The 19400-nt window shown below is 48.3% G+C and overlaps 1 protein-coding gene across 1 annotated transcript in view; it reads right to left on the bottom strand.

Moving 5' to 3' along the window:
- COL5A1 (collagen type V alpha 1 chain) overlaps positions 1–19400 on the bottom strand; it is a 128406-nt gene that overhangs the window by 66465 nt on the left and 42541 nt on the right. Inside the window, 5 exon segments of the mRNA XM_085239143.1 lie at positions 684–740; positions 1041–1187; positions 5081–5329; positions 5464–5610; positions 7516–7647. Of these exon segments, the coding sequence (XP_085095269.1) occupies positions 684–740; positions 1041–1187; positions 5081–5329; positions 5464–5610; positions 7516–7647 (732 nt within the window).

Below are 19400 nucleotides of genomic sequence, written 5' to 3'. Positions count from 1 at the left end.
GACACACAGACACGTGCCAACAACCCCTTGTCCTGCTGAGGGCATGTGAGCTGCACTGGGGAGCCCCAGCTCTATCTGCACCTATGGGATGCTCTGCTGGGCACCCACCTTTTGTGTAGATTGCACAGTTTATAACCATTCCTTAGAAAGCAAAACAACCCCAGGGTTGGAGTGGAACTGTAGAAACAACTAGGTCAGAGTGATGCTGTAAAGAAGGAAAGCACTGATGTTCCCCCTGGGACAACACAGGGCTTTTCTGGAAGCTGCTGGGAGCTGGGAGCAGGCAGTGGAGCAAGTTGTGCTCTGAGAACCCTTTATTTTCACAGAGACGAACCCATTGGCTGCACCATTAAAGCCATCCCCAAGCAGAGGTTTTGGGTCAGAGTGTGGTCTGGCCCCAGGCTGCAAGAGTGGCGTTGTGGGACCTCCAAAATCCCCACAGAGGTGGAGAATGGCCTCTGCCAGGCACTTCCATTTTGGAAGGTCTGGGGTTGCGCTACAGCAAATGAGATGTCATGGGAAATTGAGCACTTCCTTCCTAATTTAAGCTGCTCTGTGAAGCATCTTAAAAAGAATTAATTATGATATTTTATATTAAAATGGATCAAATAATGGGAAATTTTCTTCTCAGCTGTACTACCAAGAGCACCACGCCATAAAGAATGCAGAGAGGTTGTCCTTACCGGCTCAATAATGGCAGGCTCGCCCTTCTGCCCCTTCTCACCCCGTGGGCCTCCGATCTGCAGCATGGAACAGAACAAAGACAAGCAGTCAGAGAGAGCATCACCTGAACCAACAGTCCTGAGCAGGAACAGGAGGCAATGTCACAACATCTGTACACAGCACAAGTGGGGGCATCACCACCTGCCCCGAGCAAGGAGACATTGATGGCACGGCAAACATTGCCTCTTGGGTGGATGAACCCAAGTGGGATGGGATCACCACCTCTTGCATTGCTCATCTTGAGCTCTGGGGGAATAAAATAGTTTCTGAAGCGTGCAATGATGGAAAAAAAAAAACAAACAAGCCAACTCCCTTACCCCTTCGTAGATGGTGTCCTGGTTGGCAGGCATCCCAGGCCCGATGTCAGGAGACACTGTCCTGTCATAATAGTAGTAATTCCCATCATATTCTTTTATCGTTTCCTCAGTGAAGTCTTTATCCAGGTCGTCTCCTCCTTGAGCAGCCTGGAAGTGAGAGCAGCAATGTGTCAGGCTGCAAATCTCTGCAGGATGTGCATGCTGAAAGCCCAGGGGGGACTGCAGGGTTTGGGGATGGAAGCAGCCTCATGCTAATGGTTGTCAATAGAGAGCACAAGACAATTTAATTCTGAAGTTTTAAGGTCTCCAGTGACCACCAAAAGTCTTCTCCAAAGGAAGGAAAGAAGAATGGAAGGATCTTCACACAATTCTGGCCTTCCCCAGCAGCAGCTATCCCCCCCCAAGCACAAAATAACAGTAAAAGTGCAATGGCCTGAGTGAGGCAAACAAAGCAGCACAAACCAGGGGTTTGTGCTGGGACATCCCCACGAAGTCCAGAGGCTTTGAGAAATGTGGATTTTCCTGCTCGCCTTCCACAGCCTGAATATTGAAGCCATTGGATTAACAAGCACCAAGTAAATAAATAAATAAACCAAACCCCGTCCCATTCTCACAATCCCAGTCAAAAAATGCAGTGCGTCCTTGTGAGAAGCTAATTACAGGAGGAAATGTGGAAAAATCCCACTTTGTTTATACAAAGCCCTCCTGTTTGTTTTGTCTGCGATCCAAGTCCACTCTGCTTTTCCAAAGAGCAGGGACAGATTTTACAAATCTGATGCATTAATCGCTAAAATCCTTTCTGCATTTTCACAGCAACAGATACTGCAGTACACAGGGACACCAGACATGTCTCACAGTTTCCTTGCCTATGTTCATCTCCCTGCCCTCTCTGCAGCCACTTCTCTCCCAGCATCCTTCAGTTGGAGGAGCACTATAAGGAAGGAAATGTACTGATAATCATTTTGTTTCCTTCCCTTCTTGTTGATGAACAAAATGGTCCATAAATCGAATTACTTCCAGTGCTTCCCAGAGAGATTATCTCTTCACTGCTATGAATTCAAAATCACTTAAATGCCACCATCATTTGCAGACCTTGTTTCTGTGCCAGAACTGCTCAGAATCCATGAGCATGAGCATCTTTATCTGCATGCAGGAGGATTTAAAGAAGAAGCCTCACTAGAAGGCAGCGTGCTTCCTACTCCTGCCCACTTTCATCATTTAGTCAGCAAGGAGAACTCATGACAAGTCATCTCATCTCATATTTTCCTGAACCAGAGCATTGAAAATGTGGGGACAGAGGCAAAATCCAAAAGGGCATCACTGAACTCCATAGCCCTGCTACAAAGCAGCTCCCAACAACCCGCATCTCTCCCCATTTCCTTGCTATGCCGTTGCCATTTGGGAAATGGTTATGTCTGATTACAGCAACAGCGAATCGTCCATTCAAGGTATGGAGCAGAGAGCCTCAACAGTAAATTTCTTTGCCAATATTTCACAAGAAATCTTCAAGGAACGATTCTTAACCCGAAGTCTGGATAAGGCCAGAAGTGGGTGGCAGGCACTTAACCAGACATTGACACATCTCATCCGTAGTCTGTACGTGTTTCTGAAACAAGTATTTGGCAGCACGTAGCCAACAGATCCAACTTGCTCCCAGATCCATTTTTTGACAAAACGATTCTAAACTACTCCTTTCTGAACCACTTGATGATGGCTCCTGATTAGAAAGCTTGGAAAGCTTTGCGTTAGTCTTCCTTTGCACCACGCAAACGGATGGGCTGCTGTCACACCTCTGCTATCCTGTTCAAACTCTTTTATCTGCGTTTGCACTTTGAAACCTTAAAGCTTGTTCATCTTCCTACAAAGCTCTTAGAGATAACACAGCAAACTTCCTCAAATTGCGTTTCGTGACATGAACATCAGAAATGCCTCTTTTGATGTTTTGATATCCCCAAATCAATTTGCTTGAAAGGAGATAATATCCTGAATAACCGGGCAGAGCAGAAGGAAAGCTCTCTGTGCTGAGATCTTCAGGTGATTTGGAAAGAAAAAGAACAAAAGCAGCCTGAATACAGAACACAGTGCAAAAAGAAAACAGGAGGTCAAAAAATCATTGTGCAAAGTACTGCTATGCTCCATTGCTGATAACAGCCTCATTTAAATCATCTTTCAGGCTTCCTTTTCAAGAAAGAGATGCAGTTCGGAAGCCTTTGCTGCGTGCATCCAGACAAGCAAAGCAAACTGCTTGATGAATAGCAGGCGATGAACAGAATATATCTGTCCCCAGCTCCTCATGTTCACAGGAGTATTGCTGCCTACTAAATCTCAGCATTGCTCCGCCAACATTTATCACAGAGTCATTAGCTGTAAGCAAACTCAAGCCCAGGAAAGTCAACAGACTAAGCCTGCCTCCAAAATCTCTTCCCCCCAGTCTCCTGCAAGACCAAGTCCCTTAGAATTCCAACCATAGGAATTACAGTCTGCCCAAAATCCAGACAGGTGAACTCAGCAGTGACATCCTCACATCCACACTGCTCAGATTGCTCTGCTGCTGGATGAAAGCATTCAGCTTCACCAGGAGCTCATGGCTGCAGGTGGGGCTCCCAGCTCCCACCCTGCAGTGCAAACCCTCATCCCCTTGGCTATGTGCACCTGCTGGGGCTCTGTCACACTGCATCAGCCCTCAGTGCATGGGAACCTCCTGCAGCTGGGCAAGTCGTGTCCACTCTCTGCTCATCACTGCAGGATTCAGTGGATGAAGCAGAGCAGACTCTCACCCCAAGCAGTCCCATGGCCTTTCCCATTTGCACGCACCTCTGAGTTGCTGGAGGTGGGCAGCCTCAGGATGCTCTGTGATGCTTTGGGAGAGCAGGCTGAGTGTTCACAAAGGAAAGCTTTGCCCAATATTTCCCTACCTGAGCTTTGCTCCTTTTCTATTTGATTTTCCTAACGATTTAAAGAGGCCCTTAAGCCTCTTATTTCCGCTTCCAATTTTTTTTTATTTTATTTTATTTTTAAGATCACCCTATCCAATCTTTAATTCCTCCCTATTAGAAAGCACAAGTTTGGCCAAAAATTTCTGGATCCACGTCAGGAAACAGAAACATTTCCCATCCTTTGGTTCCCTCAGGCTGGCGCTCAGTCCATCCATCTGCTGGAGTGCTTTTCTTTCCCCCTGAGCATCTCCCACCCCACTCAGCTTCTCCCAACAGCTCCATCCCACCCATCCGGGCTCAACACCCCTCACTCTTCAGCTCTTCCTTGGACACTTTCCCTGACACCTTTTAATTCACACTTTCAGGCCCAGCTCCAACTACCTTGGCCAGCTTTTGCTGCCTCCTTTGCCACTCTCCGACACCTCCCAGCAAGCCTTGAGTTTCATGGTCCCATCACTCACTTCTTCTCTGCTCGAGGAAGAAGCACAGAGCACTGCCAAATCCCACCCCAGGAAACCTCATGCTACCATCAGCTCCCCATGCTGATGCTCCCGGGTAACGAAGAAGTTGCCTCATCAACTAGAAAGTCATTTCCTTGCCTGGCGAGCTATACGACACAGCTGCATGACAGCTCATTTCAGTCTCATCGGAGGATGAGACCAATAAAAACAAAAACTGGGCAAGCCTTAAGGGCAGAGCAGTCTCAAGTGTGACATGGTGACATTAGATGTGGGGAATTAAAAATGCAACCACTCCAAATTGTATCAGCTGTGGGATCTGGGCTGATTCCACTGTCAGGAGATCTGCAACAAGACAGAGGGCCTCTGTGGGCAAATGGAATTACTCAAATGTGGGGGTTTTCCCAGTGTTGAAGTCGTTTGGTTGGTTTTTTTATGTTTCAATCTGAAAAATGTGAAAGTGCCATTCGGTAAGAATGGCAAAATGAAAATATCCCACACCCTGACACTTCCTCTTACAGAGCTGCCCCAGCCACCTGCAGGTTTACCATACGGATCATCACATCTCCTTTGCTCAGGGCTAAGGAAGAACAGAGATAAAAAATAAATATAATCAAACTGAAGGGAAAAGGACTCATTAAATTACATCAGTCTCATTGTAGGTGATGACGGTACTCGTGGGGAGCTCTGCTTCCACTGCATTTTCAGTGAGCCCTCCCTGGGGGTCTACTTCTTCGTTGTAGTTGATGTCTTCATAGGGCAGAGGAGTGAAGTACTCCTCGTTGATGGTTTCATAGTTGTACTCATCCACCAGGGGGTCGTCCACGGGTGCAGATCCTTTGGTCTGCCTGCTGGGATCCCCTGCATCAGGGGATGGCGTGGGGGAAGGATAGTCCTAGTGTGGGAAATAAAAATCAAACAAGCATACATGAAAAACACCACAACAGGTGGAACAAAACAGATGTTCTGCATCGCCCTCCACTCCCCGGTTCCCAGCTCCATTTATCAACCAGGGCCTCACGTGGGTACCTGCTTGGTTTCGGGTCTCTCTCCAGCAGCCACTCCTGGGGGTGCAGGTTTGGTGGTGGGCGCTTCAGGCTTTACAGCTTCGTCAACATCTTCATAGTAGGGGTACTCGTAGTAGTAGGTGTCCCCTTCTCCCTCCCCATCGGTATACTGCAGAGAGAATACAAGCAGCAGAACATCAGCCGGTGGCACCCAGTGCATGGCCAACAGCCCTCTGTAGGTTTCCTTCACGCCAGTGGTCCATGCAGAGCTACATTTCTGCTGTGAAGTGACCATGGCAGTTTATCTTCCTCTCATACTTCAGCTTCTGCAACACCGGGAGCCTGGATTTGGGCTGCTCTGCGCTTTCAGGTCCCCGCTAATCTCTCAGCCCAGAGACACTTTCTGCCTTAGCAAAGAGAGCAAAGCCACTCAGCAGGAGTTTGGTCACCCTCAGCTACCCTACAAAACAGAAAAACAGTTGTGTTGTTTTTCACACACAATTGGTGAGCCCTCCTGGGTCACGTCTCAGATCTGCAAAGGGCAACGTGCATCACACCACCACTCCAAGAAACCGGGCTGCTCTTTTCTCTCCTAATAGCATGCCTGAGATTTCCTATCTCCCCATGACCCGCAGGCAGGAGGGCTTCAAGACCCAGATATTTTCAGAGTTTTCCACAAGGCGTCAGTCATTCTTCAGAATGAAATACAAACCAAACATTTGGTTACAGCCGGGCACGGCCAATCTCTTAGCCAGCCCATCACTCCGGCTGGCAGCAGACGCATGGATGAGTTATTCTTACACAGAGCAACACAGCCCGGAGACAAGCCAGCCCTTGTTGCACTGCTGGCTCCAGAAGAAGAGCTTTCTTTTCCTACTACCATGCACTTCGACTACACCAGAGTCTATCCCTCCAGCAGCACTGGCAGCATGGTTACAGCTTCCATGGGCCGCGCTGCTGCAAGCTGCACTCTGCTCCCCAAAGCAGCTTCTTAACCCAAATCCCAAGGTGCATGAGCCAGAACACAGCAACGGCACTGCAGATCAGTGGGGAGCAGCTGAGAGTAAAGCAGAGAGCACTGCACTGCTGCAAACCGGGCAGAAGCAGCAGCCAAGGCACTGAGAGGTGCCTGAGGGTGCCAGACACTTTAATTGCTGTGAGCTGAGCTTGAGACCTCTTCTAAATGTGTCAAATTCAGACGATGGTCTTCTGGAAATCAGCCCCACTCAGACGTTTCTGATTGAGCAGCAGAAATATAGAGGCACCCCATTTATTTATTTTTTCCTTTACTTTTTCTAAAAGAAAATAAGCTCTGACTGTAGGAAAAGCTGCCTTGCGCAGCCCAGCAGCTCATACGGGAGAAATCATTACAGATCAGCTGGGACCATTTCTGCCAAAAGGAAATTCAAATGGCAAGCGTACAGGCAAAAGAAGTTCCTCCTCCTGCCTTTGACACCTGTCGTTTCAAAGGAGTACCAGTAAGAAAAAGTACTTCATCTGGTTTCAAGTTTCAAGTTTAAGAGCTAAAATTGGATTTTAGAAACTGGTGCACATTTTGGATAGGGTTTGGCCCGCCTGGGAAGGTCAGTGCTTCCATCGGCTCAGGCTCTGTCCTCTGCAAGGTTCTGAGCTCTGAGCAAACCTGCACTGCATTCACTGGAAGAGCACAGATGAGAAGGGAAAGCCCTGTGGGTAAGGAGACCAGGACTGCAGGATCCTAAAAACAACCTCTGCTTCAGCCACTGCGTTATAAAGGATTTACAGGAAAGCGAGACAGGAGAAAGACTGGATAGGAGGAGGAAGTTTCATCCTCTAAGGGTAGTGCAGCACTGGTGCAGGTTGCACAGAGAGGCAGTGGTGCCCCATCCCTGCAGACACGCAAGGTCAGATTGGAGGGGCTCTGAGCACCCAGCAGGGCTGTGGGTGTCCCTGTTCACTGCAAGGAGTGTGAACACACGGCCTTTAAAGGTCCCTTCAGATTGAAACAAGCAAGCTAAGCTTTGCAACCGCAGCACGGAGCCCGATATCGCTGCCCCCAGAGCATCCCCACCTGCAGCCATGAGCTCCTACTCACGTATTCATCCTGGTTGGGGTCCTGGGACTGTGGAGAGTCGGGGACGGCGGTGTCACAGTCGGGGCTGTAGTGCTCACAGTAGTCATGGGCTGCCCGGGGGTCGGCCACGATCAGCAGCTGCTGGATGTCACCCTGCAGGGAGGGAAGCCAAAGTCAAAGTTTCATGATAGCACCAAAAGCAGTTTATTCGCAGCATAAGGAAAGATTTCACTGCTTGGATTTTTGCAGCCGATGGTTTAGTTAGGGGGAAAAAAGTCTTCTTTAATGATAGAAAAATACTGTGAAGGCGCTGGGGGGGCAGGAAGAAGAAAAAGGAGCATTACAGCACAACTATTTGGGCACATAATAGGAACCAGAAGCTCAGAGCAGAGCCTGGCCAGAACATCTCAGAGCCCCATGAAAAACCAAAGGATATTTTTGAAACAGGAGGTCAGGCTCAACTCCATACACACACTCCAGCAGTGACCGCCCTCTGACAGCACACAGAGCTCTCTGAACATCCACACCGCCCTAAAATTCAGCCTTGGTTTAAGCCTATTGCTCTTTGTGAATAACGGTTAGAAAGCGAACAGAAAATGGGTCACAGCTTTGGAAAAAAATAGGAAAACAAATCAAATAAATAAAGCCAAATTATCGTCTCACAGAATGCACCCCATATCCAGCTCTCCACCACCTGCAGTGCAGCCTGCTGGGCCACGGGATTACCTGCACCACATCACCCCAGTGCCAAAGGCAGCTCCCAGGCTCCCCATCACTGCAGGATGCCCAGCCTGGCCATGACAACTCGCTTGGAGCTCCTGCTGGGAATAACTTTCCAGCTGCTATATCAGATCACAAGAGCCCAGCTACCTCTACCCCCCTGACACCCACGTGAAGACACTGATGCCCTTCTCAGCAAGGTGCTTAAAGGTTCCCATTTTGCATGAGGTTATGAGCAGTGTCTGGTGCTGCTGGAAGAAGTTGAAATAAAACAGTCTCTACAGCAGGCTTGGTCTTTGTCTCCAAGAGGCAGGGAAGGAAGGCTGAAAGCTTTTTTTCCTGATAAGGTGGGATTTACACCTCAAGGAGAGCTGATAGTCTGTATCCTATCAGAGACCAGAATAAAAGTTGTTTTTTCTTGAGGAAGAGATAAAGCAAAGAAAGGCACGTTGCCTAAACATGGTGCAAAAGGTTACACAGGAGAGAAGTGGCTATAGCTGAATTCACTCTTAGCCTCTGCTGAGAGCACCTCCTGAACTACATGTGGGACAAAATCTTGTCTCAACCATGCTCTGCTTCCAGCAGCAGAATGGGAGCTGAGCATCCTCTTGCTCAAGGCATTGTAAAACATAGAAGGACATCACTGCAAGTCCCAGAAGCTCTGGACTCGAGCTCTGCAGAAAGCCCAAACTCAGCACGAGGCACTGGGGGATGACATTGGCCCAGTGAGGAAAACAAGTGAAGCTTCCTGCCCCCTCTGGGCTGAGGGCTTAAGAAAGTCAGCATGCACCTGAATAACTCCAGCACACAAAGTGTGCCACGACAAAGCACGAGCTGCCTCAGAGAGCTCCTGTCAAACTCACAGTGCTCCACGAGCATCACTCACCGTACCTCCTATTTTCCCATTTCCTTTTCAAACCCAATCAATCATCCTGTCCAACAAAGCTCATCCTTCTCTTGTTCCAGCAGCAGCGTGCAAGCATGCAAAACCACAAGGAAAAGCGATGCACCAGGTTTTGGAGGAATGAGAGCCCCAGGGAGAATCTGAGCTCAAGTGCACTGATGTGGGTCGAGCAGCTCAGGGGCAGGGGAGGGAGGAGAGCTTGATGGCTGCTGGACTGTTCATCTTTGTTTCATTAACAGCAAGTGCACAGCTCTGGTGGGCACCCCGTGTTAACATCCGTAAAAAGCAGACAGGAGTGAAACCTTGTTAGCAAAATTCCCAGTCAGTTGACCTCATCCCTCAATACAAAACAATAACAGGGACTAATTTAGGCCCTAATAAAAGTCCCACTATCTGAACTTCACAGAAGATGCACAAAGCTCTGCTGTCAGGAGCCCCATTTCTTTGATTTAGAAAGGTGACCTTAACTAGAGCAAGCCATGCAGGGAGGTTTGCTGCTTGTGTCTCCTCTCAAGTGTGTTGCTGCTAATAAATATCACCCAGAAAGAGCTGCCCCCAACCCCAGCTCTGCTGCTCCGCACGAGTTCTCACTCCTTGCTGTGGTTACACACAACAGCCAGCCCTCTCTCCTTCCTACTTCAGCATCTGCTTTCTTCAGCACGAGCAGCGATAATGAAGATGCCAGAAAGTCAAAACTAACCTCCCCCCTTCCCACATCCATTCGACAGCCATAGATTTTCCACGAGGCCTTTGCAAGAGGGGGAACACTCTCCCTTGGTGGCTTAAAGAATTTACCAGCCAAGTAGGGGAGATTTTGAAGACCAAGCTTCAAATAAAGGGGTATCCAAGCCACAGAGCATCCAACCTCAAGTCCCACAAGGATAGTGGGGGAATCGCAGACACTTGGGTAGCACAGGGGGCTCTCAAGAAGCCCTTCCAATGCTGCAGCCCAACACTTGCTTCTCTTGGGCACACATCGCACAGATAAATCAATTCTTTCTTTTCCTCTGAAAAGAACCAATATTTCACCTGCCTGAAGAGCCAGTGTTTCTAAAGGAAAATAAATCAAATGCTGACCTTTATTCCTACAACTTCCTGCAAAGGGGAAGCAGGAGCACAGCACGTTGATGAAAATGATTCTGAATTGTGAGGCTTTTTTTTTTTCCTTTCCTTTTTTTTTTTTTGCTTCACCAAACAGATGTAAGCGCTAACTGTCACAACCAGTAAGAAATTGTTTGACATTTATGGTAAAGCCATTGGTGCCCGATGACTCATTTGCTTTATGGATTAAGTTCCATCAAGGCAGTTGAACTCAGCTCCCCAGCCAGCTCCCAGACAAGACTGGAAAAGCTCTTCAGGAGCATTTTTTAACACTTATTCTATACGTGTGCAAAAATGTCACATCGCTTCCAATGACATCAACTTCAGTAACTTGGAGAAATTGCTGTGGTTCAACAAAACAAACAGCTGGCGAGGAGAAGCACGGTGACTTCATCTGGCATTGGCAGCAGCTCCAGAAGTACTGGGCTTCTTCAGGGCTCCCGCTGCAATGCACTAATAATTACTTGGACTGTTGTAATAATTACTTGGACTGTTGTTTTACTGTGTTGCCACAGGCACCTTAGTGACAGCGAGCATCTTTAAGAATAATCACTGCTCGATGAGCCTTTTTAAACTCCCACATCTAACTCAGATAGCCACCACCATCCATATGTGGCTGTGATACTAAAAAAAAAAAAGTCTTAATTACTAGAAGCAATCGGGATGTTGCTGAGTTTTACTACGACAAACTCACTGGTTTCACAAACACAGACCCAGCCAGCCGCATTAAGAGCGGCAGAAGTTCAGCATGGCTCTGTGATGAAAGCACTGAGATCCCAGCCACCAGCGAGCTTCCAACAAACCTAATCCCTGTTTCAGAGACAGCCTGCCAGCCCCAGATGTTCCGCTTGATAGAAGCTATCATCAGCACTTGCCCGGGGATGAAGGCTCAACTGCTAAGGATGCGGCGTATCGCCATCACCCAAAGGTCCATCCCTTAAACACAGCTCTGCAGAGGAGAAGCCAAACGGCAGCAATGAGGTCACACCATGACCTGCATCCCAAACTGCTCTCGCTGGACCAGCCGGAGCGACTGGCACCCAACGGGCATCCTTTGGGCTTCCAAACACGTTGCAGTACAAAACTGGAAGCCAACAGTTGGAGAGCTGCCTCAAAAGAGAATCAAAAATAAAGAAGGGAAGGGCTCACATGCAGCCATGAGTCAGCTGCAAACACTTGGTGGCTGGGAGAAAGGCAACACGGATGTTTGCTTCCTGGCCCTGTGCAAGGGGGGCTGCAGGAGCAGACAGGCGGTTCTGCTGTGAGACCTCCGCTATTTCCCCTCCTGTGCTCAGGTCACCACAAGAATGGATCCCTCCTGACTTTTGGCACTCAGATGGGAGCTTCTTCTGAGCCCTTTTCAGTAAAAACAATCTTGCAAAGAAAAGGGGACAGATGCCTCTAAAAAAAAAAAAAAACCACAAAAAAAAAACAACACACGGCTTCAAGCAAAAGCCCTTCTCAAGGACTGACGATGGTTTCCCTTCCTCACCTCATCTTCTCCTGGCTGGCTCTTACAAACAAGGATTTTCAGAGCAAGGAGGTTGCATTTCTTGTGTGCTTGCACAGACCACCACACAACAGTGCCTGTTATGACAGGCTGCAGCGTAACATCGCAATACAAATTACAAGCTGCTTAGCAACAGCTCCTTAGTGAAAGAGGAGGACAGGAAAGTTTCTCAGAAGAGAGCAAAAGCCAGATGGCTTTGCTAATTCTGGAGAGCTCCACTGAAGAAGCCATCACTGTGCCAATACCCAAACAGCAGTCAAGGACCCAAGTTGTTAATAGAGTGGGAGATATTCATACAATGTCGACTTCCAAGCAGATACTATTTCTCTCCATTAGCCTCAGTTCTAACAGCCTCCCAATGTCAACAACATCCCACTCCCATGTGAGCACTCCTTGGCCAGTGGCTGCAGCCCCAGGCATGGTGCCGAGCACCTGAGGAAGTGGACAAAGCAAATGGAGAGCCAGAGCTCACACCAAAGTCCATTTTTGCTTAAAGGATAACACAGCTAATTCCCAAAGACAACATACACAGCATTCATCCAGTATGGATTATTTACACAATGGTGCTTTACAGGCAACAGACTCACCCGCTATTCCAGATACTTTCCTATTTGTAACGGATGAAAGATTTTCTTGCCTTTCCAAATGCCTGAGTTTGTCATAGCCATTAATCATTCCCAATTTCTTCCCAAGACTTTCCATGGAATCCTCAACCAAACTCTGGCAGCCCAGAGCCCTTTTTCCCTTCCCATTCCCACATCTCTATCCCTAAGCCCATTCACAACGCTCACATCCCGCACCCTTAGAGCATCTCATGTATGGATTGTCAATACCATGAAAAGAAAGGGAGAAGATGAAAAAACCCAGCCATGCTCAAACAGCCATTTCTATGCCAACCCCGCTCCAGCCCCGGCACAGTGCCTAATTGAAACCCTTGTCCTTTCAGAGGGGACATCTAATCACCAGCTTTAAGGTCTTGAACAGCTCCCGGGCTGTTTTATGCTTATGGGCAATTGTATGTAACCTCATCCAACCCCGAGCTTAACAGACTGTGATGGGGGCTGTGGTGGTCAGACAGAACCCTACGTGCACACCGTGCAGCTCATCACCCCACAAGCCTGGAATAAGCATTGCTTCCAGAGCACCCCACGTCCTTTTCAGCTTAAAGCCAAGGCTGAGACCTTGGAGAACAAGAACTCACCAACTGGGTGGAAGAACACAGCTAAAGCAGGTCAGCTACCTGTCATTTAACTAAAACCCAAGAACGTAGTGGATGTCAGCATTGTTTTTCTCCCTGCCCCAAGGAACAGGCAGTCTGGAAAGCAGGTGGCACTGGCAGAACTATAGAAAGCATTAAACCTACCAAGTATTTACTGCAAGTAAATTACATTTCCCTGGTGTTCTTCAGTGGTTTTGTGTCAGAGGAGGAAAAGCCCCGGCAGGACCTACAGAACTGTGCTGCACGAGAGGCACTGCTGCAGGCAGCAATGGCACTCGCTCCAACAAGTAAAAGAAAACAAAGCTTGGAGGAAATAAAACCAAAGGGGAAAAAGCAAAAAGACCCGAGGGTGGACGTGGCCAGCACATCAGAAAGTGGACCACGGTTAAAAGCTGAGCTCCTGCAGGAGCATCCCGGGTCAGGCAGCGGCTGTCCCACGCACGTAGTGGGGTCAGGGCCAGCTTTCCTTGACTCATGTCTGGGGCTGTGAGCCGCCAGACAGCGGCTGCTTTGCTGAGCCGACAGCTACTCTTAATAATGATCATGGCTAATTGCATGAGGGAGCCGGACCCACCCAGGGGAAGTGGTGATGAGAAACAACTCCCAGTTATTCTCACGCCCTACAGCTGCCTGCAGTCGCCCTGACTGCGGTGGCATCGCTGCCAGCATCGCTGCCGTGCACCGCAGCCCTTTGGGATTGAATATTTGCATGCTTTGATTTTTCCTTTCCACTTCAAGCTCTCCAGATCCCCCTTAGAACTGCTGCCTCCCAGCGGGCCAGTGCTCTGGGGGCGATGCGTCTGCGTTCCTCTCTGTTGAGTGAGCACCAACACCGTCACTCCGGTGGGGATGGAAGGTGCAGGCAGGGCAAAGCAGCCGCCAAGCAGCAGGGACGGCAGGAAAGGAAAAGGCAGCCAAGCTGACTTCCAAAAAGCTACTAAGCAAACACAAAAGACTGCTGGAACGCACTGAAAGAGAGATATCCTTAACTCACCAGCCATCATGCCCAGCTCCGTTAAGTTATTTTTATACATTTTATGGCTTTTTAAACAAGCCACAATCTTATCTGCTTGGATGTTCGGGTGTGAAGCAGTCAGTTAGGGACAGGAAAAGGGAGCTGCCATCAGACAGCTTCCTCATACCGCACAGCCCAGCCTGGAAGGACAGACGGACAGCGAGAGACCCATCTTACAAAAGGCTGCTTTATATTCACTCCTCCTTTACAGCCCGGCCAAGTGCTGCAGTAACACAGGCAAAAATAATATGAGAGGTTTCCGTGGCTATTTCAAAGTGGGGGAAAAGAATAGAGCACAGTTCGGAGTTTTAAAGGCAAAGAAAGAAAGACAAAGAAAAGAAAAACACCCTGACAGCCCAAACATCTCTCTGCCTCGCTATAGGCAAGACACGACTCCCAGATTTCATTTTCTTATTGTAAAGTCAGTCTTTACATTTGCAAAATGAGCATTTTTGCACTTTTTTTTTTTTTTTTTTTTTTTGGTAAATCGTATGCTCTGGGCAGATGTCTGAACCCTGCAGCAGCAGATTAGAAACACATGGGAAGAACAAGGAATCCAAACCACACGTTTGTATTAAACTGCGTGACTTCTAGTTCAAATTTCATCACATTGAAGTAAATATGTTCTCCCTAAAGCAGCAGCTGCAGGTTAGGTTATCCACACGAGATGCTTCATATCTGCACATACAAGCACAGGCTCAGCTGCCCCTCTATGCCTGTTTCATCCTTGCTGATAAGCCTCAAAGCCATCAACGTGAGGCCACAGGGCTGAAGTTGCATTTTTTGTTTGAACATGCACAAACCCTATTTCAACTGTTTATTTCAGGAATACCACTCTGTACAGACACTTAACTCATGTTCTATGGTCATGACACTTTTCCAGAGTACTTCGCAGGTTGCCCAGCGAGGCAGGGGATGCCTCCTCCCTGGCAGCACTCAAGGCCAGGCTGGATGGGGCTGTGAGCAACCTGGTCTAGGAGGAGGTGTCCCTGCCTACAGCAGGGGGTTGGAAATAGATGATCTAAAAGGTCCCTTCCAACCCAAACCATTCTATGATTCTGTGACTTGACTGAGCCCATCCACTGACAGAGGAGCCTTTCTAGAAAGCATCCAGATTTGGGTACTTTTGCAAGACTAACTTCCTAACAAATTGGCTTGCATGGAGCACACGCTCTACTAAAGCCTGGCATTCCTAGCAGCTTTCCTGTAGCTTAATCCTTATCATCAGCCTCTTCCTCTCTTTCTGTGAAGGCTGTCACTGAGCAAACATAGCTCCCACCAGGTCCTGGGCACTCCCTGCAGAGCAGAGCCCACTCCTCTCTGCAGGACACAAAAGCCCAGACACAAAACCTGCTCTCTGTGCCCTCCAGCAGTGCAAGAAGACAACAGCCTCAGTATCACAGCCCTTTGAGGCTGCAGGATGAAGAACTCCATCCATCTCCCTCACTTGCCCTCTGCCTTTGCATATCTCCTTCCTGCAAAGACACCTTCCCAAGGAGAGAGAACAGGACAGCAGTCAGATCCCCTTGGCTCACTGGGACTGAGCCACCAAAGCCCTGAGATGTTCTCAGAGCCGTGGGATGGAAACCTTGCAGAGCGACCCATCCAGACCACGCTACTAACCAAGCAGAAATGGAAGAAATAAATCTTTCTCCGAGTTATTTCTGAGTTGCTGGCTGGGCAAAGGTGTTCTTTCTATTTCTGGGGCAGGGTGAAAAAATAAAAAGAGAAAAGATAAAAAGCTGGCTGCAAAGAGCCCTTCCAAATCGACTCCGTTTTCTTTGGCTGCTCCAAAACTCCCATGAACGTGGTAAATAGCCTAAATCTTTTTTTCCCCTGTCTAGTTTTGACTGAAAAGTAGGAAAGCTGATTCTGAGAAGAGCTGGAAGGAGGGAAGAGCAAGTTTAGTCTTTGCACACAGGGCCAGCTTGGCGTGCCATCTTACAGGGAATGAGGTGCTGAGGTCAGACCTAGAGGAGGTCCTTGGCAGAGCTGATCCATTTCTGCCAACACAAGAAGCCAAAGCAAATCCAGCCATGTTCTGACAGGGCTCCTGCCCAGAGGGGTACATCCCTGATAGAAACACGGTGGGGAAACACCTTCACTGAAGCATCAACCCAGCCTTCTGGCCACCACCACACCCCCAGCAACCAAATACTCATCTCTGCTGCGTATGCCAGAAACCACAGTGAGTTATTTAATCTGAAGGTTTAAACTCTAGCACATGAGGAGGCATTGCCCTCGAATGAATTCATTAGGACAGCAGTGCATTTTTTTGGCTGGTTTACCCCGAAAGCAAGCCATGTGTGATCTGCGCAGCTACAGGTGTGTCTGTCTGCCTCAATAACTCCTGCATCTCAATGCTGATCTCAATCGCACTTGACAGAGGAAAAAGGCTCAAGCTAATTAAATTCCTATAAACATCATGAAAACAGGCAGCCAGGTAAAAGAAAGGCACGACACAGGTTCACTGTCTGAGGGAAAGCTTTGCAGCAGGTTCACATTTGATTGGTTATAGTAGCATTCAGGCATCTCTGTAATGCTCCTGCCATAGGAGAAGCTGCAAGTGACCGCAAGGCAAATTAAAAGGAATGCCAACCAGATGTATCTCAAGGCATCTTTGCGGTTCCCAATTACAACAGTAACTGGAAAAAGATGAGCTGAAGCACCACAAAATGAGCAGTTATTGTATTTCTGCCTATACATAGCAGACACCCTTCTTCTCCTCAGTTTTCCAAACCCAAGAAGAGGGGAGGACAAAACCAGGTCTCAGCGAGGGAGCTCTTAGAGGGATGGCACGGGACACAGCGGAGCCCAAAGGGCTGACACTACACAACACTGGCCATGTCCAGGATGCCATTGCCATGAAGCGACCTCACCTGAGCCTTCCCTCACACAGTGTCATCCAGACACGCTGTTGTTCCTGGCTCTCCATCAAACACACTAAGATCAAACCGTGGAGGTTGGTTCTTTTCCCCCTATATGACCACACAGCAGTTTGCCACGCTGTGATTTCTGCCTTTAAATTATCAACGTGTCACAGCCCATGCAGACAAATTACACCTCTGCTCCCTAAAAATAGAAGCCCTACAATCACTGTGTGCTCTGCTGTCACTATTCTTGCCTCAAGCCCAGACACAACCTTTATAGCAGAGTCACTGCAGGGATTTTTGTTGGTTTATTTCCCCCCTGCAGATTACAAACATTTAGCCAGAAATAGTGCAAATCTATAGGATAACTTCTAAAGGAATTCCTGAGTTCCCAGCTATTCTTTTCAATGAAAGTAACCACTGCCTCTCTACAATACCAACACCAGGAGCTGAGAGTGACTTCCTAGCAATCGATTATTCAAAATGACAAGACACCGTTCTATCAGACGTCCATGCAGAACCCAAATGTTTGTTTTTAAAGCTACTGACAGTTCCAACCTGCATGCAAAATAATGGCTATGGATAAGCAGACAGTGCCAGTTTTGCAAGCAGTTCCTTCCAATTGCTTTCAGATAGGAGTCTGTTTGGCTCAGATCTATTCCCAAAGCGCAGTTCTGTTCCCCAACTGAAACATCAAGTCAGATGATGCTGCTGAACACTTGCAAGCAGCAAATTACATAATTCAAAACGTTTCTTTTAATAACCACTTTTGAAGTTGGCTTCAATGGGTATGCAGGGCAGATCGGGATGCAGTTGGCAATGAGATCTTGATGGTCAAGAAGTTTCCATGTAAGGATGAATTAAGGATGAATCAAGGGCAGCATGCAACAAGGTGATACACTGCCTTGCAATCATTGCTTGCAGGCACCCAACTGCCCTCCACAGCCTTGCCCACAGCTCTGGGGTGTCCATGGGTGCGGGGAGCCATGCAGGTTGGTCATCACTGCCAAGGCAACCCCACAGGCATCATCCCACAAAACTGGCATTCAGGCCCACTGGAAAACTGTTAACCAATAGCTTGCATTTAGTGGGAAGCATTTCCATAGCATCAGCCTGTCCAGCATGAAAAAAAAAAAAAAAAAAAAAGGACAGAAAGCCCAGCCCAGGCCTCTGAGAAATGAATGGGACAAAATGAATGGATGTCATTGTCTATCACAATCCGCCAGCACTTAACTAGCAGTTAATAAAGCTGAGAAGAGAAGATGAAACAATGAACAGTTTTGAAATCAGTCCCTCATTCTGTGCCCGGTGCATCGAGCTGCTGTTCCCCCTGCCCAGCACAGCTCTTTGAGCACATCTCTCTCCTCCCAGTTCTCATCATTTGGGGGTCATTCCCCCACCATGCTTGACCTGAGCAGCCCTGTGCCCCGGCTGAGGGCTCAGCACTTCAAGCCAAGCTCCATTTCTCATGCAAAATGAGAAAACAGAAGAGTTTTCCTTGGAGAGGAGACACAGCCTTGAGGGGAGCGTGCAGTCTCTGAAAACTCTACATAAGCCCAAATTAGAGAGGGGAAAGGCTGCCAAACGCTGCCCAGCCTTCAAATTTCTTCTTGTGGTCTTGCAGGCCTGACCACATACTCAAGTTCCCTGTTTTCTTTACTGTTCCATTTAGTGCTGCATTCCCCCCATCCAAGCTCACCTCCTGATGTCACCAGGTTACCAAGTGCTGATCACACTGTTCCAAAGTTTCCCCTCTTCATCCAAATCAAATAATCCACTAATAACCGAGCGAGAGGAGAGCTTTTTTCCTACACAAGTTATTCTTCAATGACATATGTGTGAACCATAAGGGATAGCTTAAAAAACAGATTCCCCCTTATTACGGGCTGCAGCACCGCACATCGTGGCGTTGCTCTTTTGTGCCTTCCCCCCTCTGCGCCGAACGTGGCTGTTTCCTGGCTCCGGTTTCACGTTGATTTATTTCCCTTTCGTCTATGGAAAATGAGGAACGAGAGCAGCTTCTGCTCTCTGCGCCGCCCACACAAAGCTGGAGATGCAAACAGCATACGGGGACTCGCTCGGTGGAAAATAGGCGGTGAAGAAGCGAAGTTGCTGGCTGAAGTGGCACGTTTGAGGCGTTGGAGTCACACTGAGCCCCACTGGAGGCTGTCACTGAGATCTTGCTGAGCCCCACGTATGCAGCATGGCCTGGGAAGGTGTGGATCCCAGGAAGCTTTGTCCTCAGCCCTACTGATGACGGAGGAGGGAGATGTAAGGGGAAGCAGAGAGCTAGGGGAGGTGGTGAAGAGTCCTCACCTTGGTAGAGAATGGGAAGAGGCTTGAAAGGAAACCAAAGCCTCCAGCTAACATCTAGACACGGGCATCCGTGGTGATGAAAACTCACCTCTCACAGAGAGGACACTTTGCAGCTTCATCAGAAAATTCACAACTCTGCTACAAAGGCAGTGAGAGCAACCAGGTGCCAGCCCATTCTACTCCTGCATGGTTTCCTTCCTGTCCTCTCCCCCCCCTCTGAATGCTTCTCAAATTCCAACAGGAAACCCCAG

Source organism: Meleagris gallopavo, chromosome 19 (genome assembly GCF_905368555.1).
Source record: "Meleagris gallopavo chromosome 19, MGAL_WU_HG_1.1, whole genome shotgun sequence".
Taxonomy (NCBI): Eukaryota; Metazoa; Chordata; class Aves; order Galliformes; family Phasianidae; genus Meleagris; species Meleagris gallopavo.
This window is presented reverse-complemented; position numbering and strand designations above follow the sequence as displayed.